Source organism: Colias philodice, chromosome 22, assembly GCF_061535455.1.
Source record: "Colias philodice isolate Cphi_HAF_F1 chromosome 22, ilColPhil1 Martin Lab GWU primary, whole genome shotgun sequence".
NCBI classification, from domain to species: Eukaryota; Metazoa; Arthropoda; class Insecta; order Lepidoptera; family Pieridae; genus Colias; species Colias philodice.
The window spans coordinates 4,574,857-4,599,512 of NC_143107.1; the positions used below are offsets into that span (position 1 = coordinate 4,574,857).

The window sequence follows — 24,656 nt, forward strand, 5'->3', positions numbered from 1 at the left end:
TGAGGTTTACTAGTTTCTGGTCAAAGTTTATTAGGCACTATTATAGAGCCATAACCATTATCTGTAAAATTAATTATCAATAAAAGACAAGAAATGTTTTGATAGTTTATTTACCACCCAACGTAACCACCAACACTAATCTGTACACTTCCCTTCATGTACAACATAAAGGTGTCTATCCAGTAACAGGCCACCGCATTTCATGTTACACACACCCTTGTATGTCACGTGATTGTTCGCGCACACCTCGGGACCCTCGTCGCAGAAACACTCGACGGGCACGTCAGCGTCCACCGTGCTAAGTGCTAGCAGAACTGAAAAAATAATTATTATGGAGACAAAACCTGACTGCTAATTTGTGTAGCCTATGTATACCTATTTATGTAGCCATAGTTCTAATGATTATATAAACGACATCACATTAGTCGAAATCCATCCTGCGGTTTGAGTTGTAGGGCGAAAAGAAATATACTTACACTCGAAAACATACACTCGAAAAACAAAGGGGGATTACCCCTTACATATAGTTTGGAAACTTATAAAATAACGCATTAAATCTAATTTTAGTCCCAAGTATTTTTTTTAATCACTTACCACACAAACACGATATTAATCCAACCTTCATGTTGAGTATACGCAAATCTATGATTTTACTAATTGCGTTTGTTTTTATTTGCAAATAAGTACCACTATTTGTTACGTGTTATCTAATTTTAGCGTGCAATTCTTATCGAATACTATTTGTACAATTTGTGCTTTTAATAGCTTTGACTAATTTGCCTAATAACTCTGAGAATTAACTAATTTAGTTGTATTCTAATAGCGAGTCATGCTAGACGTAAACATTTTATAATGTTTATAAAAATGTATTTTGTAAAATGTGGTCAAGTTGATGTTCTAGGGAATCTAAAATAAAGTATTAAACCTATGTCCTACATAAAAGCAAGTAACATAAGATTAAACGTACATCATAATAGGAGGATTTTTTGGATTTTTCCCTAAAACGGTAACTTTACCAAAAAAAAAGACACCTTAAACCGAAGTTTTTGACTTCTTTCTTTACAAAAATGGTCTTTATGATTTCATTCCAAAAAACCTCACATTTTGCTGCTTTATTTTTGTTATGGTAACATTAACTTATCGACAAACAATACAGACCCAAAGTTAATAATTAATTATTAAACGAATGTTCTGGATAATATTTCACGGTCACTGTAAATAGGCATACTATAGGTGTTTTTAAAGATTGATTTGATTTAGCATGAGATAAATATTGCAGTTCATAACGGACATAACATAATGATAATATGAACAAATAAGTTTATTATTGAGAAAGGTCGTATTAAATTCAGACTTCTTCTCTGAAACCTATTCATTCATAAATATGTTTCATTTCATACTAAATGCTTAACTACATATTTATATTATTTTTTATAATATATTAATGTAGTTTAAAGCTATTATTGTATCTGTTGATTCAATTATTGTGACTTGTCACGGTATGCACACATGCACTATGCATATTTGAACATTCCGAAAAGTTGTTGTAGATATCATATCTCTACAAAACAGTACATAATATTCAAAATTCATGAAGAAAAATATCATATTTAATCCTTATATCATACTTAGGTGTTGTGGTAATATTTTAACAATGTTTCAAAAATAATGCCACAATTAAAACACAAGATTAGGTAATATAGTTTATTTATTGTATACACATAGTTTGACCATTGAAAAATATCATTCAAGGTCATTAAATAATAATTAATAATAATCTCTACATTTCCCCTTATGTATAACATAAAGATCCTTATCCAGTATGAGTCCAGCGCATTTCATATTGCATTCGCCCCTATAGGATACATGATTGTTCGCGCAAACGTACGGAGCGGATTTGCAATAACAGATTATGTTGATTCGTGCCACGGCGATCGATAGAAGTAAATGAAATAAATATAGTTACAATATTTAGAATTACAAGGTTCCGGAGTCAAAGGAAATTCCCATAGGATTTTTCCTAAAAAAAGTTGACTGTAATTTTTTCGTAGGATTTGTTACCTCAAGTTTCGACTGCGTGAACGGATTTGAAGATTTTATCTTTATTTCACAGCTGGTGTGGCCTGTGGGCCTTCCGTGTGTATTAAAATTTTGTCTTCTGACAATTCGAATACTGTCTAGTTTTTGGTTTAAATTATTAACTAACAACTAGTTTTAATTAGGGAAAAACGTTCTAAATAAATATGGGAGTTTACTTTTTACGAAATAGTAATACATATTAAACTGAACAAAATATTTGAATTGTTTTACAAAATAAAAAGATTAAAAAATCATCTATGAAAGGAATAAGGTAATAAAATTTATAAAATTTCAATATCTTACCACAAAAAACAAATAAGGCTTTCATGTTGAGTATGCGCCTAGAAAACTATAATTTTCTTAATTGCGTTTGTTTTTATTTGCACATATAAGTGTGCGTCCACACTGAATGCGCGGTGGCGGCGGCCTAGGCGGGCGCGACGAGCGGGCGCTCGCGGTGGCCACACCGACGCGCGAGCTCAAGTAGCGGTTGGACGTTTTTCGGGTGTTGCAAACTTTGGACGATTTGCTATTTTTACTGGACAGTCCGATTTTGAGATGAGATCATTATAGAAGTTGTACACGAAATAAATAAAACAGAGGAATAACGGGTGAATCTTATATGAAGAATTGAGATTATACCCTACAAAATTACTGTGGTGTATATAAGTGTTTTAGATTGAATCGCACTTATAAATAAAGAAGTTTCACTTCAACAATTAAGTATTTACCGCTATTTTACGAAAAACAATAAAGGATATAATATAAGAATTCGAGCGACAAGACCGAACTGGTTTGATACCCCCGCCGTCCGCGCATTGGGTCGCTTGCTGACTAGGCCCGTAGTGTGGCCAGAACGCGCGGATAGGAGAGTTTGAAAACTACGCGCGCTGGCTCGCTCATTACCGTCGCACTAGGCTTCCGCCATAGTCATTTCAATGTGGACGCAAAGGCGCGTTTCATACGTTTGATATTTCGCGCCCGCCGTCGCAACCGCGCTAGGCTCGCAGTGTGGACCTGCACTATGTGTTTCTATGTGTATCTAATTTTAGCGTGTAATTCTTATCCAACATCATTTGTAGAGTATGTGAATTTAATAAGTTTGACTAATTTGCTCTCACTTCTTTAAATTAAACCATCAAGTGTTATTCTGGTATGCTACAATTTTAGCATTAGGTAGGTTAACATTCATAAATCATTATGTAGGTCCTATAACATTGCTTGGCACTTCTATCGAAGTAATTTTCTTTAGGTATATGATTAAAAGAACATGTTCAATAGATATACAACTGTTTATTGATTAGTTAGTGAGTTATTCAATTCAATTCTTAAATCCAAGATATAAATCTGGATAGGGGTTCGGGTTATAGTACGGGTTGTAGGGGTACGGATTGTAGGGATTAAAATTGTTATTGGACATGAGCATCCTTATGAGATCTTCGCACGTCCCTCTGTAGAGAACTTGGAGAGTGTCACTGCCAGGACCAGAGCAGTGCATGTCACATTCACTGTCGTATGTCTTTAAGTTGCTTGCGCAAACGGGAGGCGCTGGCGCGCAGCCGCAAATAGGTCTGAGCTCTGCTTTGACGAACAGGAACGTTGCTAAAATTCAATAAGGAATCAGTTGTTGTCAATAATGGCCGGTTTATACGGGCTTAGTACTAAGTACTTAGTGCTAATTGTGATAATACTTCTAACTTGTCAATATAGGGTGTTAGTGGTGTGCCACACCATCAACGAAGTAGGCTAAGAAGTAACCGTTTACACATAGAAGCTAGTAGAAGGTATTAGTGCCCAACCATTCAAATTGATTCACTTGCCGGTATAACTTATTACTGACTAACTTGTCGAATTGTTTATACCAGCATGCGACAACTATACGGTTATAGGTATTGACTTGTCGCTTCGTAAATCCTACTATCCTACTACTATTATAAAGGCGAAAGTTTGTAAGTATGGATGTATGGATGTTTGTTACTCTTTCACGCAAATACTACTGAACCGATTACAATGAAATTTAGCACACGTGTAGATGGTAACTTGGATTAACACATAGGATAGGTTTTATCCCGGAAATCCCACGGGAACGGGAACTATGCGGGTTTTCCTTTGAAAACGCGGGCGAAGCCGCGGGCGGAAATCTAGTAGGATCTATTTGTATTAGCGAGTATTAGCGATAAGCACTAAGCACTTAGTTACTAAGCACGTGTAAATATACCGTAAGAGTAATAAAGACTGAATGTACGAGCGCGGTGCAAAAATTAAATCTACATATTTGCGATTATTATCGATAAACAACAGACAATCGCCTATTATAATATCGTAATATAGAGCAGGCTCCAAGGAGATGTTCGTTTGCATAAATAGCGGACCTAAATCTGACTTCTGATATATATTGTATAGATCCCAGACATCCTATAGACAGATGTTGCCAACCAGTTTTGTGGTCCCCTTCCTCGCACCCCGGTAATTAAATATGGCATACAAAGAAAAAAATAAACATTTCCAAAACATGCCGCGTGGGGTATCAAATGAAAGAGCTTATTGAGTAGATCACGAATATATAGCATACTATAACATTTCTTACACTTTCTCTAAGATTTTTTAGAAAATTTACGAAAATGGTCCATTTTTGAGTTAACTTTAAACCACTATAGATTGAAAACTCATGAATATATTTTTTGAATTATAATTTTAAATAATTAACAATAGTCCATTGTTTACGATTCAATAGTTTGTAATAAGTGAGCTATATGTATGTGGTGGATTTGATGACCCCACAAAATGTTTTAAATTGCAAGGCGCAACTTTCACTGAAGTTACCGATTTGAAATCTAATCACACAGAGGCTGATTCAAGAATGTTCTGAATATTGCAGAGATAATTATTCTAAGCCCTGAAACCGATATTTTTTTATCAGGCCTTTATTTCTGGCATAAACTTGAAAATATACTCGCCATCTTTGAATGCTCCCCCCACTCCCCCATGCAACTATTTCACTGTACGAACTATTGAATCGTAAACAATGGACTATTGTTAATTATTTAAAATAATAACTTAAAAAATATATTCATGAGTTTTCAATCTATAGTGGTTTAAAGTTAACTCAAAAATGGACCATTTTCGTAAATTTTCTAAAAAATTTTAGAGAAAGTGTAAGAAATGTTATAGTATGCTATATATTCGTGATCTACTCAATAAGCTCTTTCATTTGATACCCCACGCGGCATGTTTTGGAAATGTTTATTTTTTTCTTTGTATGCCATATTTAATTACCGGGGTGCGGGAAAGGGGACCACAAAACTGGTTGGCAACATCTGTCTATAGGATGTCTGGGATCTATACAATATATATCAGAAGTCAGATTTAGGTCCGCTATTTATGCAAACGAACATCTCCTTGGAGCCCGCTCTAATAGATTGTTGAAATGTAATAGGCGAGAAGCGTTTGCAATTTGTCTTGTAGATCCAGAGTCCAGTAGATCACCGCTAACTAGCTTGTCATGAAGTAGACGAAAATATACCAATACAGGCATATTACTTACCAAATAATATTAGGACCACCTTCATCTTGTTTCTATTTGAAGTACGACCACAAACTGATTGATTGAATTTCAGGAAGCTATACTTTATATACGTTTATCGAATTTTAATTTTAAAGTTATTGGTTAAATTTAATAATATAGTATATTGAAATTAAGGGCAGTTTGAGAAATTGATTTATCATAGACATAAAATATATTTCTATTAACAGTTTATTTATATCTTTATTTCTGGCATTAGGTACGGTATATTTACTATTATTCACGTGATGACATAAAGTCGATTGTAATATTACTTGATTCAACTTTAACAAGCTGTAACTGTTGTGCTGTAAACTTTGTTGTGAATTTTTAAACGACAAAGTATTTTGATCTCTTTAAAAAGTTGTTTCAAATTTAAGATGCTCTCAAACAATGACATTAAATAATGTGTATGTTTTTCTTCCTTCCTCCATCATAAATGGCCTTTCTAACACCGAAATAATTTTTCGAATCGGACCAGTAGTTCCCGAGATTAGCACGTTCAAACTAACAAACTCTTCAGCTTTATAATATTATTATAGTATATAGTAAAGATTTATTAATAAGCAGCAGTCATTAATAACTATTATTTTCTTTACAGGAAGGCGAAAGTTACACAGTGGTGCCGAACAGCGAAATTGTGGTATCGAGAACTGCGTTTAAAGATAACTCCTCTTTCTATAATTTAAATGGCCGACGAGTTCAATTCAAGGAAGTAGCGAAGATGCTTCGGTCACATGGCATTGATTTGGATCATAATCGGTTTCTTATATTGCAAGTATGTATATTTTTTAAAGGAGGAAACTAGCCGACGCTTAAAGCAGACTGTTTGTGAATGATAAAATTGATTTTTTTAATCTTATCAGTGTTTCGATAAATGAAGGCATGACATATGCACTAATTATCATGTATGGTATAACAAAGATTGAGCTTTCGTAGTCACAGTTGTATATTAATTTGAGAATAATAGGAGCATCATGAAATACGAATTTATGCATTTATCTCATAATTTTGTTCTTACTTGATGGTATTATTCCTTCAGGTTTATAAAAACATATATACCAAACTTTTTTAACATTAGCAAAAATATGAAAACTTGTTATTATATATTTATATTTTCTTAGGGTGAAGTGGAACAGATAGCCATGATGAAGCCAAAAGCACAAACGGAGCACGAATCTGGAATGTTGGAATATTTGGAAGATATCATCGGAACTTCTAGATATAAGGTAAGTTACTATTTCAAGTAATCAACGAATGTAGAAAAAGAAAATTAATGCTTTATATATTTATATTCTTACCTGACCCTTTCTCTGTCCAATTTGGCCCAGAATATGAACTAAGACATATTCCTAATGTGGCATTAGCAGAAGAATGTTCATCAATCAGTTATTAAGAAGTTCTTGAGTTTATCTATACTAATATTATAAAGCTGAAGAGTTTGTTTGTTTGTTTGTTTGAACGCGCTAATCTCGGGAACTACTGGTCCGATTTGAAAAATTCTTTGGGTGTTAGATAGCTCATTTATCGAGGAAGGCTATAGGCTATATATCAGCACGCTACGACCTACAGGAGTGAGGAGTGGAGCCACGGGGGTGAAACCGCGCGGAGCAGCTAGTCCATTATAAACTTAAAACTTAAAAACAAACAAGCCTTTCCTTTTAATGCTATCACTTTAAGGAATATACTTAGATTTAGGTTATTAAAAGCCACAAAAGGGGCCTATTGTACCATATTATTCCGTGATTATTTTTGGGATACAAGAGGGATTTTAAATAAGCAATCCATCACATATTATCCACCTACAGGAACCAATCGAAAAGCTAGCGATCAAAGTAGAGGAATACAGCGAAATGAGAAAGGAGAAATTGAACAGAGTGCGTCTAGTTGAACAAGAGAAACAGAGATTGGAACAGCCGATGCGTGAAGCGGTGGATTTAATGGAATTGACTAATACAGCTTTGCGGACCAGAAATACGCTTTTACAGAAATATATGTAAGTAAAAAAATTAATTGTCTGTAAAGTCGGTTTACTGACGATAGTTGAACGTGACCACGTCCGATTGTGCTTCTTTGTCGCTCGTTCCGCGCTCTCGCTTGCACTTCAAGCCTTACATGGAACGCCTCAGAGCGAGGTAACGCCGCATGAGTCATGTTTTTTCGTGCGTGCAGCCGGCTCTATCGAATTATAAGACGTTGTCACGTCAAAAGAGCGAGTACGTGGAGCACACGTGTCAGAAGTGAAACTTCTTTGGTAACATTCTCAGATACCAAAATCGTTGCCGCATTCCATGATGTGACGGTATTGCCATGACGCGACCTTGAAATTTTACTCTCAACGCGCCTAAAGAAGTTTCATTTCAATAATGTTTAGACACAATTTAGATAAAATAGTAGGTACACTCGTTCTGACGACTCTTTCAAGTTTGTGACACTAGTGAAAATATAAATATGAAATTTCGCAGTTTTAATGGTTTGATTTTCATCCTATCTCAAAAAAGAGGAGGTCCTCTATGAGAAATTTTAAACAAAAGAAAAAATTCGATAATGATCCGGGATTCGAACCCGCGTCTTTTTGCCGAACCGGGGCAACACCTAGCCTGTCGAGTGTCGACCACGAGCGATCGAATTTCTACTACCCTTTTGACTTTACTATTCTTTAAAAAAACTTATTTATCATTTTAATGCTTAAAGTCCGCGTTTAAAAAAGTCTATAATTTCAATTGAAAAAGCATTTTTCATATTTCAGTCACGAAACGAACAAAATAATAGAGAACAAGAATAAAGAATTGGAAGAATTGAAGGAGAATTTGGGGAAAATAGACGAAAAGTTGGCGGAAATTAAACAGCAGCTGCGAGAAAAGACTACAGAACTCAAGAATGGAACGCAGTAAGTATTATTATTATTTTCTTAAATATATTGTAAAAAAATAAATTATAGCTTTTATCACTTTAGAATAATGTAGATTTTTGATGTTGAAATATAGTTTACATTAATAATTATTTGTATTATATACTAGCGGTCCGCCCCGGCTTCGCCCGTGGTACATGTACTTACGTTTTCTCTACATAACAACCATCCTCGTACTTCAAGGAATATAATAAAAAAAGAATTATCTAAATCGGTTCAGCCGTTCTCGAGTTATGCGCTTACCAACACATTTTGCGATTCATTTTTATATATAAGATTTCTAGTTTATTATTTACAAACATCTCAACATGTAAATCTTTTCTCTTTGTAATCAAGACTAAATTAAAAGTTGTATTTTTGTATGTAACAATAAATTCAAAAACTAATCTTAGATACTAATATTATAAAGCTGAAGAGTTTGTTTGTTTGAACGCGCTAATCTCGGGAACTACTGGTCCGATTTGAAAAATTCTTTCGGTGTTAGATAGCTCATTTATCGAGGAAGGCTATAGGCTATAATAAGTCATCGCGCTACGACAACAGGGGTGGAGCCACGGGGGTGAAACCACGCGGAGCAGCTTGTCTATCGATATTAATAATTATTTTACCATTTAAAAGCTTATATCTTTACAGAGTACCTAAAAACGCTAGGCTATATTTCTTTTGTATCGGGTCAACCAGGCTAGCAATTAGTAGCATTAGTATGAAGCTATAATATAATATATTATGTTTCCAGGCAATTCGACGACATGCAAAAGAAAAAAGACGAAATCGGTGAAAAGTTACAAACGTCCAAACGAAAACTCGTCTCCGTACAAGCGGATAACACTCAAGCTAACAAGAAAAAGGGAAATCTAGAGGAGTTGTTGAAGAATGAGAGGGGAAAACTTATTGAATTGGAATTGGTAAGATCTTTAACATTTATGGCAGCTTTGCCCGCTTTGTCTAAAACCTAATCTATACTAATATTATAAAGCTGAAGAGTTTATTTGTTTGAACGCACTAATCTCGGGAACTACTGGTCCGATTTCAACGATTCTTTCGGTGTTAGATAGACCATTTATCGAGGAAGGCTAGTCTATATATTATCATCACGCTTAGACTAACGGGAGTGGAGCAATGCGGGTGAAACCGCGAGGCACAGCTAGTGCTTTATAAATATACCTATAAAAAAATAATCGATCACGAAGCGGGATTCGAACCCGCGTCTTTTGCCTTGACCACTCGGCCACCCGTGATCCCGCCAGAGCCATCAAATTTAAAAAAAAAATATATCGGTGAGATTATTTAGACTAGCTGTGTCCTGTGTTCCGCGGTTTTGCCCGATTTGCTCCACTCCTATTGGTCTTAGCGAAATTGTATATAGCCCTTGGCCTTCCTCGATAAATTGACTATCTAACAATGTAAGAATATTTCAAATCGGACTTGTTAATTAATAAATATATAATTATCATCAAAACGGACATATTCTAAAAGTTTTGGAGAAATGCATGGACAAACAGACATACACATTGTATTATAATTTATTACAGATACCAGATAAGAATAAACGAGAAATAGCAGATTGTGAGGTGCTGCTGGCCAAACATATAGAAAATAAACGGAATTCGGAGGAAGAATTACAAACGGTCATGGCTGGTGTAAGGTAAAACACAATACGAAAAACTTTAATAGTAAACTAAAACTCGAAGGCTCATATCATTTCTTTTGGATTTAATAATTTACACTTTAAAAATTATAATCCATCACTTTTTTATGTCAAACTAGCGGTCCGCCCTGGCTTCGCCCGTGGTACATGTTTACGTTTTCTCTACATAAGAACCATCCTCGTACTTCAAGGAATATAATAAAAAAAGAATTATCGAAATCGGTTCAGCCGTTCTCGAGTTATGCGCTTACCAACACATTTTGCGATTCATTTTTATATATTACTAGCGGTCCGCCCCGGCTTCGCCCGTGGTACAAATTTTACGTTTTCTCTACATAAAAACCATCCTCGTACTTCAAGGAATATAATAAAAAAAGAATTATCGAAATCGGTTCAGCCGTTCTCGAGTTATGCGCTTACCAACACATTTTGCGATTCATTTTTATATATAAGAAGATTATAGTGCCTAGAAAACGTTAGCCTAAAAAGTGTTAAATATTTTTGTTAGAAATAGTAAAACATTCTATTTATCAAGTTCCTAAATAACTTTAGAATGTAAGAAGTTTCAAATTTTTTATACCTATATTTAATTAGCAAATTTTAAATAATTTGCTAATTTTCAAATAAGCTGATTGTAATACATAGGAACATAACAAAACTGCTGTTCACTGATCAAGATAAATTATGGATTTTACCCTTTTTATCCTTTTCAGGGAAAAAACTAAAGGCCTACAAGAACAGAAAGATAGATTGCAAGCGAAACTCATTGATTTGAAAAAAATCGTCGACGAAGCTAATAAAAACTTCAAACTTGCGGAGTCCGAGCTAAAAATATATTTAAGTACGGAAAACAAGGAGAAAGAGAAATTAGATAATATGAAGGAAGCTTATGAAAAGGCAGTCAGTGATTTAGACGAAAAGAAATCGTAAGTTAATTAATATTAAATGCTTCCCGTTAGTCGTGCCATAATGCTTCTCGTTAGTCGTGCCATAATGCTTCTCGGTAGTCGTGCCATAATGCTTCTCGTTAGTCGTGCCATAATGCTTCGCGTTAGTCGTGCCATAATGCTTCTCGGTAGTCGTGCCATAATGCTTCTCGGTAGTCGTGCCATAATGCTTCTCGTTAGTCGTGCCATAATGCTTCTCGTTAGTCGTGCCATAATGCTTCTCGTTAGTCGTGCCATAATGCTTCTCGTTAGTCGTGCCATAATGCTTCGCGTTAGTCGTGCCATAATGCTTCTCGTTAGTCGTGCCATAATGCTTCGCGTTAGTCGTGCCATAATGCTTCGCGTTAGTCGTGCCATAGTGCTTCGCGTTAGTCGTGCCATAATGCTTCAATGTATTTTTTATTCAGATAAATTATAAAGCAATGTATAGCAGTATACTCAAACAATTGAATAAGATAATATTTTCAGATCGATAAAAGGAATTCTCTTTGTATGTTATTATAGTGTCAATAGACATTTTATGTATTTTAATTTCCTTTTCAGTATGAGAGCCAATTTATCAAGAACAGTTCCATCGCAAGAGGCTGAATTGACTCAAGTCAAGGGAAGATTGCAAGCTTTGAAAACCGAAGAAACTAATATTACAAGAGAAGGGAGACAATTGAGGTATTATATTGTTTTTATTTTTTTTATATGCGTAACAAACAAACATACGTTCACATTAATAATATCAGTAGGCATTAAATATAATAATATTACAGAGCTCAATTGGAAGAATCGAAGCAAGCAATGAACGCGAATAAATCAAGGGGCAGAGTTTTAGATGCGCTTATGAAGGAAAAACGGTCGGGACGGTTGCCCGGCATTTTTGGGAGATTGGTAAGTTACAATTGTTTTTACTTAGTTTTATAGGTATAAATTGAATAATTTTATCGAATTTTAAACGTAATTAATTTAAGTATGTATTAATGTTGAAATGTCTTAGAAAAATTTAATAAATGGAAAATTGTGTGAGTATTGAAAATCTAGCTAAATTAAAATTCTTACAGTCATATTGAAAAATAACTACATTGATATACATATCCGTACATGCTCTTATTTTTCCGTACCGAAAGGGTAAAACGGGACCCTAATAATGAGATTGTATCTAATAAACCGTGATAGCTAGAAAGCTGAAATTTTCGAAAATGATGTATTTCCGTTGCCGCTATAACAATATATATGTCACGGCTAAAGGTAGGTGAGAACATAAACTTAAGATTAGCCAGCTAAACTTAGGTTTATTTTCGACGAGGTGTTAATGTTAGTTTGTTCTATCTTTAGCCGGCTAAACTTAAGTGTAACCGCAGGCCCGTGGCTAAAAATGTCGGGGTGGGTAGATTTGGTTAGCGCCGGGCCGGTGGAGGGCTTGAGGGGCCCGCACAGTGCCAGAAAACACTCGCCCTGTTCCTTACATGTATTATAGTAACCAAATCTACCCACCCCGACTCAGGGCAGAAAGCTGGTGGCTAGGTTAGGTTAGGTTAGAACTCTTAAGACCCGCACGAGCCGAGCGAGCGCAGCGAGCGTGCTGCGGCAGCAGCCGGCGAAGTGCCAGAAAACACTCGCCCTGTTCCTTACATGTATTATAGTAACCAAATCTACCCACCCCGACATTTTTAGCCACGGGCCTGCGGTTACACTTAAGTTTAGCCGGCTAAAGATAGAACAAACTAACATTAACACCTCGTCGAAAATAAACCTAAGTTTAGCCGGCTAATCTTAAGTTTATGTTCTCACCTACCTTTAGCCGTAACATATATAACAAAAAAAAATTTTGCGTATACTAGAGTACACACGTAAGAAGTGAAACTTCTTTATGACCTTAAAAATGTAACGAGTATGGCGTAACGCAAAAATGTCACGCGTACGGCGTAACGCAAAAATGTTACACTAAATATTTGTCCAACCCCGATAAAGAAGTTTCACTTCAAAAATACTAAGGGACTCCATAGAACGGAACCCTTCCTGCGCGAGTCCGACTCGCACTTGGCCGGTTTAAATGTTTTTTTTTTATTACAGGGTGATCTCGGCGGTATAGACGTGAAATACGATGTTGCCATATCGACATGTTGCGGGGCGTTAGACAACATAGTAGTAGATAGTGTGGACACAGCGCAGGAGTGTGTCGAGTTTCTGCGCAGGAACGATATAGGGCGGGCAACATTCATTGCGCTCGACAAACAGCAACACTTGGTGAAGAGTTACGAGAGACGGACTGTTTTGTAAGTTTTTTTTGTCATCACGATGATTGAGACCATCATCACCATTGACTTCATCCCCTTCAACCTCTTCATCCCCTTCATCCCCTTCAACCCCTTCAACCCCTTCAACCCCTTCAACCTCTTCATCCCCTTCATCCCCTTTATCATCTTCATCCCCTTCAACCTCTTCAACCTCTTCATCCCCTTAATCACCTTCAAAGTTCAACCTCTTCATCCTCTTCACCCCCTTCATCCTCTTCATCCCCTTCAACCCCTTCAACCTCATCATCCCCTTCACCCTCTTCATCCCCTTCAAGCTCTTCATCCCCTTCATCCCCTTTATCATCTTCATCCCTTTCAACCTCTTCATCCCCTTCAATCTCTTCATCCCCTTCACCCCTTCAACCTCTTCATCCCCTTCACCCTCTTCATCCCCTTCAACCTCTTCATCCCCTTCACCCTCTTCATCCCCTTCACCCTCTTCATCCCCTTCAACCTCTCCATCCCCTTCATCCCCTTTATCATCTTCATCCCCTTCAACCTCTTCATCCCCTTCAACATCTTCATCCCCCTTCACCCTCTTCACCCCCTTCATCCCCTTCATCCTCTTCATCCCCTTCAACCTCTTCATCCCCTTCACCCTCTTCACCCCCTTCAATATAATACGATGTTGCCATATCGACATGTTGCGGGGCGTTAGACAACATAGTAGTAGATAGTGTGGACACAGCGCAGGAGCGTGTCGAGTTTCTGCGCAGGAACGATATAGGGCGGGCAACATTCATTGCGCTCGACAAACAGCAACACTTGGTGAAGAGTTACGAGAGACGGACTGTTTTGTAAGTTTTTTTTGTCATCACGATGATTGAGACCATCATCACCATTGACTTCATCCCCTTCAACCTCTTCATTCCCTTCATCATCCCCTTTATCATCTTCATCCCCTTCAACCTCTTCATCCCCTTCATCCCCTTCAACCTCTTCATCCCCTTCATCCCCTTTATCATCTTCATCCCCTTCAACCTCTTCATCCCCTTCACCCCTTCACCCCCTCCAACCTCTTCATCCCCTTCATCCCCTTTATCATCTTCATCCCCTTCAACCTCTTCATCCCCTTCAACCTCTTCATCCCCTTCACCCCTTCTTCATCCCCTTCAACCTCTTCATCCTCTTCATCCCCTTCATCCTCTTCAAACCCCTTCATCCCCTTCAACATCTTCATCCTCTTCATCCCCTTCATCCTCCTCATCCCCTTCAACCTCTTCAACCTCTTCATCCCCTTCATCACCTTCAACCTCTTCATCCCCTTCATCCCCTTTATCATCTTCATCCCCTTCAACCTCTTCATCCCCTTCACCCCTTCACCCCCTCCAACCTCTTCATCCCCTTCATCCCCTTTATCATCTTCATCCCCTTCAACCTCTTCATCCCCTTCAACCTCTTCATCCTCTTCACCCCTTCAACCTCTTCATCCCCTTCAACCTCTTCACCCCCTTCATCTCCTTCATCCCCTTCAACCTCTTCATCCCCTTCAACCTCTTCATCCTCTTCATCCCCTTCATCCTCTTCAAACCCCTTCATCCCCTTCAACATCTTCATCCTCTTCATCCCCTTCATCCTCCTCATCCCCTTCAACCTCTTCAACCTCTTCATCCCCTTCATCACCTTCAACCTCTTCATCCCCTTCATCCCCTTCAACCTCTTCATCCCCTTCATCCCCTTCATCACCTTCAACCTCTTCATCCTTTTCATGATCTTCTTCCCTTTCATGCTCTCCGTCCTCTTCATCTTTACCATCTTCATCATCTTCATCGTCAACTAGTTTTTATTCTGTCTTCATGCATTGTAAGGGATACACTGCGGACTTGCCACCTGGTTATTTAAGTTTTATTGTCGGGATTAAGGGATTATTTTTCAGCCCAGAAAACGTCTCTCGACTATTCGAATTAGTTCAAGTGCGTGTTCTAGCAGCATTTTATTACGCGTTTTGGAACAATACGGCGAATTGGAACAAGCGACGTGTTGTATTGAATAGCTTGCTATAATATCGTTTTTACAAATTAAGTGTGATTTAGTTTTTAATTAATACTGGGTTTTCTTGTGTATATATTTAGGTACAAAAACAATATTTTTTTGACATTTTTTTTTAATTTTCAGCCCAGAAAACGTGCCCCGTCTGTTCGACTTGGTCCAAGTCAAAGATCAACGCGTATTAGCGGCGTTTTATTACGCATTACGCGATACACTCGTAGCGAATGAATTGGAACAAGCGTCGCGTATCGCGTACGGGGCGACGCGGTACCGCGTGGTGACGCTGAGTGGTGACGTCATTGAAATTGCGGGTGAGTTTGTGTGTTTGTTTGTTGAAATAATATGAAGGTTTTTTGAAGTGAAAACTTCTTTAGCGGCGTTGAGCACTTTTTCTGTAATGGGTTTAAAATCTTAAACTCGCGTCAGGACACGTGACCTGATCGAAAAAGTGTAAGACGGATACCATTCCAAAATATCAAACATGCTCAACGTTAATAATCAAGTTTTCACTTCTGCCGGCACTCCCGGAGTGCAACCCGTCTTTTTTTTGTAGATGTAAGAGTTTTAAATATTGTTTATTGGTCGATTGAGATTGGAGGTTGGTTACTTTGGTTTTTATATGCATTATTTAACACTTTATTACAATGTATACAAACATAATGTAACGTAAATGTTTGTACGTGACTTCTTTAGACGAATATGACACATTTTAAACGGACAGATTTAATCCAAACTGCACTCTTATCACGGTTTCGGTGACAATACAATAATATAATGATATTATTGTATTGTCACCGAAAACTAATGAGTTAAAGCGTGTTTTTTTTATTTCTTAGAACAATATTCATTATCACAATAGATATTCTATAATGTATCGCAGTATTTTAAGTACGCACACAGACACGTAATTTTTGGGACATTTATAATAATTATAATTAATATCCCAACAATTTCAACATCTATACATATAATAAAATCGTAGGAAAGTCAAAACTGTACATTGAATATTTTTTTTAAAGAATACTTGATCCATGATCTATAATCGATATAGAAGCCAAAAATATAGTTTTTAGAATTTTTGTCTGTTTGTCGGTTTGTCTGTTTGTCTGTTTGTCTGTATGTATTTCCGGGCTAATCTCAGAAAGTACTGCATAGATTTACTTCAAATTTTGCATGAATATTCCTAAGAGGTCGGGTGAGGATAGTTTAAACATATTATCATGATATCACCTTCGCGGGAGGAGCTGTGAACCTTTATTTTTCTTACATATTCCGTGTACTACGACAGCGTACAATCTAAAGACTCATGTTTAAATGTTGGTTTCGAGTAAGCCATGCTATTATCTAGCTTTACAAAATAAAAACTATGTCATTTACGTAATTTGGGCAGAGAAACAGTTTAATGAATTTAGTAGTATAATAAAGACAAATTTGAAACAGCGCCATCTATGAGATTTCGTAAAAATCAAATCAATTTACATGTTATCACTACTGAACAACTGTTGAAAATTAATAATTTAAATATAATCATGTTATTTATTTAACTCTTTAACCCATATCTTCCCTTCCCTATAAGGTGCGCTTATATTTCGTGTGAATATACTACATTTTTAAAAGTGAGGGTAGATGTTTATTATTTTAAGTCAAACTAGACACCATTACAATTAATCTACTATTGATTGTGTTCATTGGTTACATTTTTAATCTTCGTGTTTTATACATTTATAAAGAATAGAAAAAATTCGATCACGAGGCGGGACTCGAACCCACATAATTTCGTGATCGAATGTTTCTATTCTTTATAAATTTATTATTTATAAATTTATATTTATAAAGCATTTGAATAAATAAATAAATAAAATTAAAATAAATGTCATAAAACCAAAAATATCAAATTCAATCTTCGTGTTTTGTGAATTTTCACCATGCGTTCCCACAAAAGGTAAGTTGTTACTTTTATAGGTATTTATTTTTATAATGATAGCAATTCATGTTTTTTATTGGTTTTATAATGGTTTTATATTACACTTTTAGAATGAAATAATAAAATGATGAATTCTTTTTGACTTTTACAAGATTTTGAGGTGCGTTGGGAACAGTAGTTTGTTGATAAAATTTTATTTGTAAGTAGCTTTTTTTATTGATTTACAATTATTAACGTTTGATTTTTTATTTACAGATTCAATGTTCATAAAATTATATCGCCTTTGGAAGACTATTTCTGCTGACAATTTTACAACACCACTTGAAAATTGATGATTTGATGATGAAGATAGTGGCAGCAAGGATTAAGTGGAAATTAGTAATCATCCGCTTCGTCAATTTTTGACTGAAGTTAATGTCCAACGTATGGTTCAATCATTGGAAGTATCTCGGGTAATTTTGGAGGATATTTTTCAGGAAGGAGAGGAGGGGCAGCCAACCACATATCAAACTACTACGTTTTAGTACCGAAAAAAATGTTATTGCCAAATGAAACATAAATTTTGCACTCACAACTGTACAAGTTATGATTTTTATTCTGACTTTGCTGTTATCTGATTATAATATTTATCGTTATGGCTATCGAGGTACCGACCGTACTGGGATGAGAGTACATGATATTATACCTACTCATCATCCAGGATTGCTTAGAGCATTTTCACACTGAAAAAGATGTTTTCTTTGAATCGTAGTTGCTTCATTTATTTATTTTTAATCATTTTACATAATATGTTTTATATTTGCCCATTTTCATTATATTTTATAAATAAAATGGAACCAACATAACTTTGTTGTGTAGGTATCATTTCTCTATTAATAATCCGTAGGCATATTTTCCGAGCACCCCATTTAAGGTGCGGTCCTGAAATTATAAAAAGTTAATGTATACTTTTGCCTAATATAAGCTCAAGATCATTTTTAGATAAAAATAACAAAAAGAACTTATTTATTAAAATTTAGTAGATAAAAGAAATTATGTTACGATTTTATAAGAAAACACAGTATATTTATTAGGCGGCGGTGATCTCTTCCAGGCAAAAGATATTCATCAGCTCAATAAAATTGAATAGTTGTTGTTAGTTATTCTTTAAATTCACTGATTGTAATGAGCATTTCCGCATGCAAGTTGTATCGTAGTTTAGATATTATATCATAGTTTTGACACATTACAGTTCCAACAAAACCCTCAAATTTTTTAGCAGAGTTGAGCAAGATTATTTAAAAAATGTGCTGTGTTAAGTATTATAGAAAAGGTTAGTTCGTTGATAATTATCATTTCTTCATCATTTACATGGGTGTTGTTAAATGTTAGTAAAAATAAACTTTGACTGTTAATACTTTTGTTCAGTATTTACCTGTATGATTATTGCTTGGTAATTAATATGTATATTTTCATGTCGTATAGCTAATTATAAACATAAGTGTGATGTGAAACTAGCTGGATTTATTTTTACACACTCACAGCCATATATTTTATATTAAAATAGTGTAAATCATAATATTTTTTCACAATTAAAAATATTTCCTTTTTTCTGATGGTATTGGCATCGAATTAAACCGCGCTGTCGTTTCGTTCACTAAAAGTGATGTTATGAGGACCGAATATGTAGCCGCCTCAACTTACGGAAACGAGAGTAACCTGCGTTGTCTGTTAGTTATTGTATAGTCGAATTTAACGTTACATGGAAATTGGAATCTAAATATATTATGTATACTTAGGTATATTAAATTTGTACATGAAATATATTTCCTAAATAACTATCACGGGGTGATTAGGGATCGACACTGATGCCAAAGAAGCAAACAGTAAAATTTTTGTCCGTATAACCGGTATAGAAACAAAAACTACTCGACGGATTTAAACGAAACTTGGTACAATTATTTTTCATATTCCTGAGCAGAGCAGTAACTCCATTTTTAAGCTTTCGTCGCGTGTGCAACCTTAATGGTTAAAGCTACACAGAAATCATGTATGAAAGAAATGTTCTCCTTATTATATAAAAAATATCTCCCGACATCATAAATGTCTATCTTTTATGGTTGACTCACAATAACACGTGTAACTTCCGATAGCTTAGGAGTTCGAAGCTTTCTGATTATATTTGTCTATAACACTCTCAGTCCGTTTTAACTCAATTTTTATTTTCATGCATCAGTGCCACCTAAAAAATCTTTATCTCGAAATTCGAGCAAAGCTAAGAAAATGAGACATAAGAGTTCTCAAGAATCGTTAGAGGTATACTCTAGGCCGAAAACAACACGTGTTATGCCGAGAACCTGAAACCGCTTCACAACGAGAATTGCGGCTCACAGCTGACCGCGAACGGCATGTACTATCCCGTGAGACCGAAACCTTCACTGAGAGGGTATAACGTCTCACAGCTGATCACGGCCGTCACATTTTATCTCGAGAATCTGAAACTTTTACTCAATATGAAGACCGTTTGACAAATGATAGGGTGCACCATAATATTATTCGATCTCTTGAAGATGAACATGAGCATAAGCAATGACTAGAGTAGGGACGCGAATATTACAATTAATTGAGACAAAAACGATTATTAAGTTTGTTTAATGAAAGATTAAGAATTGAAACTATTCGGTCTCTGGAAACGGACGAATAGCGAGAGGCCCCTCTTACTGCAGACAGATTTCGCATAGTCTTAATGACTTAGAGGTAAACATAGAAGATCAATCTACGAATTCGGTGGTGGGGTCCGACAAATATAAAAGTGGGTTTTCTTATAACCTCACAATTGATTACAGATCATCTTCTGTATAGGCGATATTAACGTAGTATGTTATTTTTGTAATGCTTTAAAGTGGAGTAAGGAGTCGGCTTTCGTTTGAAGATACACCGGAACCTTTGAAATCACTACTTTTAGAGGAACATGACGTGCAATCTAAACAGTTCTTAGACAATATTCGCTCTTATAGTAGTGCGTTTCAAATGATCCTTTGGTGCTCAACAATTATCAGAAGGTCCTTTCATGCTTACTTTTAAGATACAAGGTCAAGTTTACCATTTGATAGGATCCCTTTTGCCTGAAGGCCAACCTAAGTTTCTTTAAATATATTTTGTATTCGACTACAACGAATAGTCGAATACAAGAATTATCAATATTTCTCGAATTTAAAACTGAACTCATTTCACAATTTTAGAACATGTTTCATCAGGTTAATTCGTATGTATGCAGTTTTAAATCGACATTAGAAGCTTTTCCTCAAGATGGTGATATTAATATAAGATTGTTATAAATGCCGATAGACGGACGTCTATCGGCACTCAGGAACTCCCTGGGCGTGTATAACGCCCAGGCCACAGTATTACAATTTTTCCTACAGCAGGGCGACGAATGTATTTTCGCATAGCAAAGGAGGGGAACTCGCGGGGGGTCAAGTGACGCGGGCCACGTACCATTAACATGCTTAGTTTGTGGTACCGAGCGCGAAAGAAAGTCATCGTGTTTTTGTTTTGTTACTATGTAAACTAACGTAATTTAATACTTAGGTACATATTCTATAACGGTGCGCTCAAACTGTTAATCTACATTTAATTTAGATTATTATTTGAAATACTAAGTAATGTAGAATTTAAATCACATTCCTTCATGTTTTCCTCAGATTTTCAATTTTCTCCGATTTTAAGATTTTCAGAGTGTTCAATTTTAATGTAGTTAAATTTTATAAGAGACAATTAAGAACATTCAAAAATAAAGTGTCACGTATTTTTTTTAAACGACGAATGACCTTTTTTTTTTTTTTTTTTTTTTTTTATAGTGGGGAAATCTTCTTAGATACCCCCGGCTCCCGGGGATGGAGCCGTGGTTATGTCGGATTTCTACCGACTAAAACCCCACTCTGTTCCATCGCGCTGCTTTGGACGGAACTGCGGGAACGGTTACGACTCTACCGCGTGTCCCGCCCAGCAGATGCCCGTTTCCAGGCCCACCACTAGAACCCCCCTCGCTGGTGGCTGCTGGAACGAAGGCTTACGCCACCAACGCGCAGACAATGGATCTTTCCCCGCTCCATCATCCGCGTTCCCCCGAACCCCCGACCCCAACACCGTCCGGCCGGAGGGTGCACGCCGGAAGGTCCTCCGATGTGTGAAATACACGTCGGGGGACCCTCCGGCGCACTTTTATAGAGATTACCTCGCAGCCCCCACCTCACCAGAGGTGGCGGCCCTCGGTCCGGCCCCACGGACCGGATTACGAGTTGGCAGACGGCCGTTTTACAGCGGCCGCCGCCCCACACCTCTATGCAGGAGTCTCCGCGCGTCATCACAATGACGCGTCGGGATCCCGCCCTCCGCTGCACGGCGTGGCTTGCTAAACCAGCGAGCACGCCGCGCCGCGACCTCTGGCCGCCATCCACCGCCGCATAAAAGCCGGCTCCTCTCTGGCCCACAAACAGGACCTCTGCCGTCGGGTCAGTCGAGGCTTTCCAACCCCAACTGCCGTTCAGCGCCACCTTTGCCTAGCGGACACGGGGTCCGCCAAGCCACGACCTCTGGCCGCAATCCCACGCCGCACACAGCGGCCGCTGGGCCACACCTAGCCCTGGCCGTCGGGCCGGTCGAATCTCCCCGACTCTAAACCAGCCGTTCAGCCCCTCGCTGGTCCAATTTCGCTTCACTCAGAGGGCCATAACTCTGAGCTACTGAGCCCCTCCGCCGCGACAAGGCCTGGACCGTTGGGGGGAACGACGAATGACCTAAAACGACGTAATCGCGGACGAAGTCGCGGGCAACAGCTAGTATTCCATAAATATCATCTATTCAAATACCAAAAAAAATCATAAAATAAAACCTTATTTTAATACACTAAATCTATATTAACAGGTACAATGTCGGGCGGTGGTAAAACGGTGTCTCGCGGACGAATGTCGAGTTCCGTACAACAGGACACGAGCGAACAAGACCCGAGACTCATACAGGCGAAGGAGGAGAAACTTAATGCTATTGATGAGAGGTATCTATCTATACATATATGTAATAATAAAATCGTAGGAAAGGCAAAACTGTACATTGAATATTTTTTTAAAGAATACTTGGAGCGTGATCTACAATAGATACCGAATTGATGATCTGCATATTTGTTTATAAATTTTACTTCATAAAAAATACGTCTCAGTGTCATCTGGTTATTAAATCGGTGAATGTCGATCATCCGGAGTCTCCTCTACTATAATTATTTATTGAAATTTATCGATTTTCAGATAATGGAGTATAGAATAATCAATATTATTTGTTTAGTCGAGTGCGTATAAGTAATGTTAGTTATTTTAAATTGAATAAGGGCCGATTTTTCAATGCTTGGATAAAACTTATCCGTCCAATAAAATATTATACGATAGTATTAAAATGTCACGTAAACTATCAAATACGGGCAATTAGAATACGTTTTTAAATTGATAGTTTTATACATTATTCGACGAATAAGTTAAATAAAATCAAGAATAACTTGGTATGTGAGTCAATTTATTGCTTCGATTTATTGCTTCGAATGGAGTGCTGGAAAACATAATTTTGTATGTTTGACTGATTTGGGATATATGATATTTTTTTACTCTCATAACTAGCCAAATCAAGAAGAGCTGCAATTCGTTTAAAAACCTTTAACCCTTTTGATTTATGCCATAGGAATTTAAGCATACTAATGATACGACAAACTATGTTTGTGGCAATGTTTTTTTTTAAACCATAATACCTTACAATATTGCCTAAACTTATAAATTACTAAGTATTAATACACATTTTGATGAAATCTTTAATTTTTCAGATTAACCGAAATACGCACAGAACAAGAAAGCTTAGAAGAACAACTAGTTTCCCTACAAAGGAGTAGCCAAGAGGGGAAACGGACTTTGCACAAATTGGAGATTGAGTTAAATAGTTTGAAGGAACAAGTGCCTAATTTACAAGTTAGTTGTATTACAAATAATATCAAAATAAATAAGTTTTAAGCCTAATAATAATTTTAGGTTATTTTCAAATGTTAAAGCAATATTGGAATTTGTGTGAACTAGAGAGATAATATTATGTATAGAAACTTCTCAATAAGTTTTTGTATTATAAAGGTACAAATATCTATAAACTTTATATCAATAGTAATGGTAATATTATGAAATTATAATGTATCTTCTAGTTATTTGGCGTTTTAGAATACTCAATAAAATATACCTAATATACCTACAAATCTTAAATGCATGAAAATATATATTTTTTCATATTAAAGTGAAACTTTTATTACATCGTCTCAAACTTTTTGGTCTGTGTAGCGCATGTCGCGTGACGGTCGGCTGCCGAGTACGGAGTAGGTATAAAGCAGTGTTCGGAACCGTACGATAAGTTTCACTTTTACCGTGGTTTCATAAAACCACACAACATTTTTTATAATTACTACATTATTGTAAAAGTAAATTAATTTCAGAAACAAATAGAACATCAAGAGCGAAAGGTAGCCTCGTGTAGAGTTGACGAGTCAAAGAAAGCTACTTTGGAAGGGAAAATACAAAATGCTGAAGAAAAATTAAATAAGGCTAATTATGATGCTGGGGAGGTAAATATTAATCATGTTATACTAGACTAGATTTTCGCCCGCGGCTTCGCCCGCGTTTTCTAAGAAAAACCCGCATAGTACCCGTTCCCGTGGGATTTCCGGGATAAAACCTATCCTATGTGTTAATCCAAGTTACCCTCTATATGTGTGATAAATTTCATTGTAATCGGTTTAGTAGTATTTGCGTGAAAGAATAACAAACACACACACACACACACATCCCCACAAACTTTCGCATTTATAATATTAGTAGGATATTAGTAGGATTATTACTAGAACATAAGTTTTTTGATGTTTTTAAATTTGAGAGTCAATAATCAAGTCCTAATTTTAGATTGTTACTGCAAAATTATTTGATATCAAATAATAAACTTGAATAATTTTGAAATGTTGAAATTGCAGAGATATTTTTTTTATTATTTTGCTAAGTTATATGTTTTTCAGTTATATGTTTTTGTTGTAATTTAATCTCAAAATTATATTTTCGGTCCGAATATCGTTTTTGATGAAAACCGGTTTTTATATTTTATCCTATCTTTCCGGTTTCTGTTCCTGTTTTTCCGGTTCCGGTTTTTATCCTATTACTTTTATTTGTACATTACATTGTACATTGTATTTAATTTATTATTAACTAGCTTTCCGCCCGCGAGCTTCGCCCGCGTTTTCAAAGAAAAACCCGCATAGTT

The 24,656-nt window shown here is 36.4% G+C and overlaps 2 protein-coding genes and 1 long non-coding RNA gene across 3 annotated transcripts in view; 1 reads left to right on the forward strand and 2 right to left on the reverse strand.

Moving 5' to 3' along the window:
• Nucleotides 1–24,656, forward strand: part of glu (structural maintenance of chromosomes 4-like protein gluon) — a 58,929-nt gene that overhangs the window by 26,878 nt on the left and 7,395 nt on the right. Inside the window, exons 3-16 of the mRNA XM_089709385.1 lie at nucleotides 6,243–6,419; nucleotides 6,766–6,870; nucleotides 7,450–7,637; nucleotides 8,391–8,531; nucleotides 9,289–9,457; nucleotides 10,085–10,197; nucleotides 10,914–11,126; nucleotides 11,691–11,813; nucleotides 11,909–12,026; nucleotides 13,209–13,411; nucleotides 15,548–15,732; nucleotides 22,251–22,380; nucleotides 23,191–23,332; nucleotides 23,842–23,970. Of these exons, the coding sequence (XP_089565511.1) occupies nucleotides 6,243–6,419; nucleotides 6,766–6,870; nucleotides 7,450–7,637; nucleotides 8,391–8,531; nucleotides 9,289–9,457; nucleotides 10,085–10,197; nucleotides 10,914–11,126; nucleotides 11,691–11,813; nucleotides 11,909–12,026; nucleotides 13,209–13,411; nucleotides 15,548–15,732; nucleotides 22,251–22,380; nucleotides 23,191–23,332; nucleotides 23,842–23,970 (2,136 nt within the window). The remainder of the gene's footprint in view (nucleotides 1–6,242; nucleotides 6,420–6,765; nucleotides 6,871–7,449; nucleotides 7,638–8,390; nucleotides 8,532–9,288; nucleotides 9,458–10,084; nucleotides 10,198–10,913; nucleotides 11,127–11,690; nucleotides 11,814–11,908; nucleotides 12,027–13,208; nucleotides 13,412–15,547; nucleotides 15,733–22,250; nucleotides 22,381–23,190; nucleotides 23,333–23,841; nucleotides 23,971–24,656) is intronic.
• On the reverse strand, nucleotides 83–648 carry LOC149478419 (uncharacterized). Its single transcript, XR_016317412.1, has 2 exons — nucleotides 595–648; nucleotides 83–314 (listed from the first exon to the last, which is right to left on the reverse strand). It is a non-coding gene; the product is annotated as an uncharacterized LOC149478419 (long non-coding RNA).
• Nucleotides 3,401–5,663, reverse strand: LOC149478420 (uncharacterized). Its single transcript, XM_089709165.1, has 2 exons — nucleotides 5,624–5,663; nucleotides 3,401–3,681 (listed from the first exon to the last, which is right to left on the reverse strand). The coding sequence occupies exons 1-2, from the start codon at nucleotides 5,646–5,648 to the stop codon at nucleotides 3,401–3,403; spliced, it is 306 nt and encodes a 101-aa protein (XP_089565291.1). The 5' UTR covers nucleotides 5,649–5,663.

Excerpts from the sequence above, each read along its gene's own strand:
- LOC149478420 (XM_089709165.1), bottom strand. The coding sequence starts at position 5,648 with ATGAAGGTGGTCCTAATATTATTTG. Across the intron at positions 3,682-5,623 it reads GGTGGTCCTAATATTATTTG|CAACGTTCCTGTTCGTCAAA; the intron begins GTAAGTAATATG and ends ATTGAATTTTAG.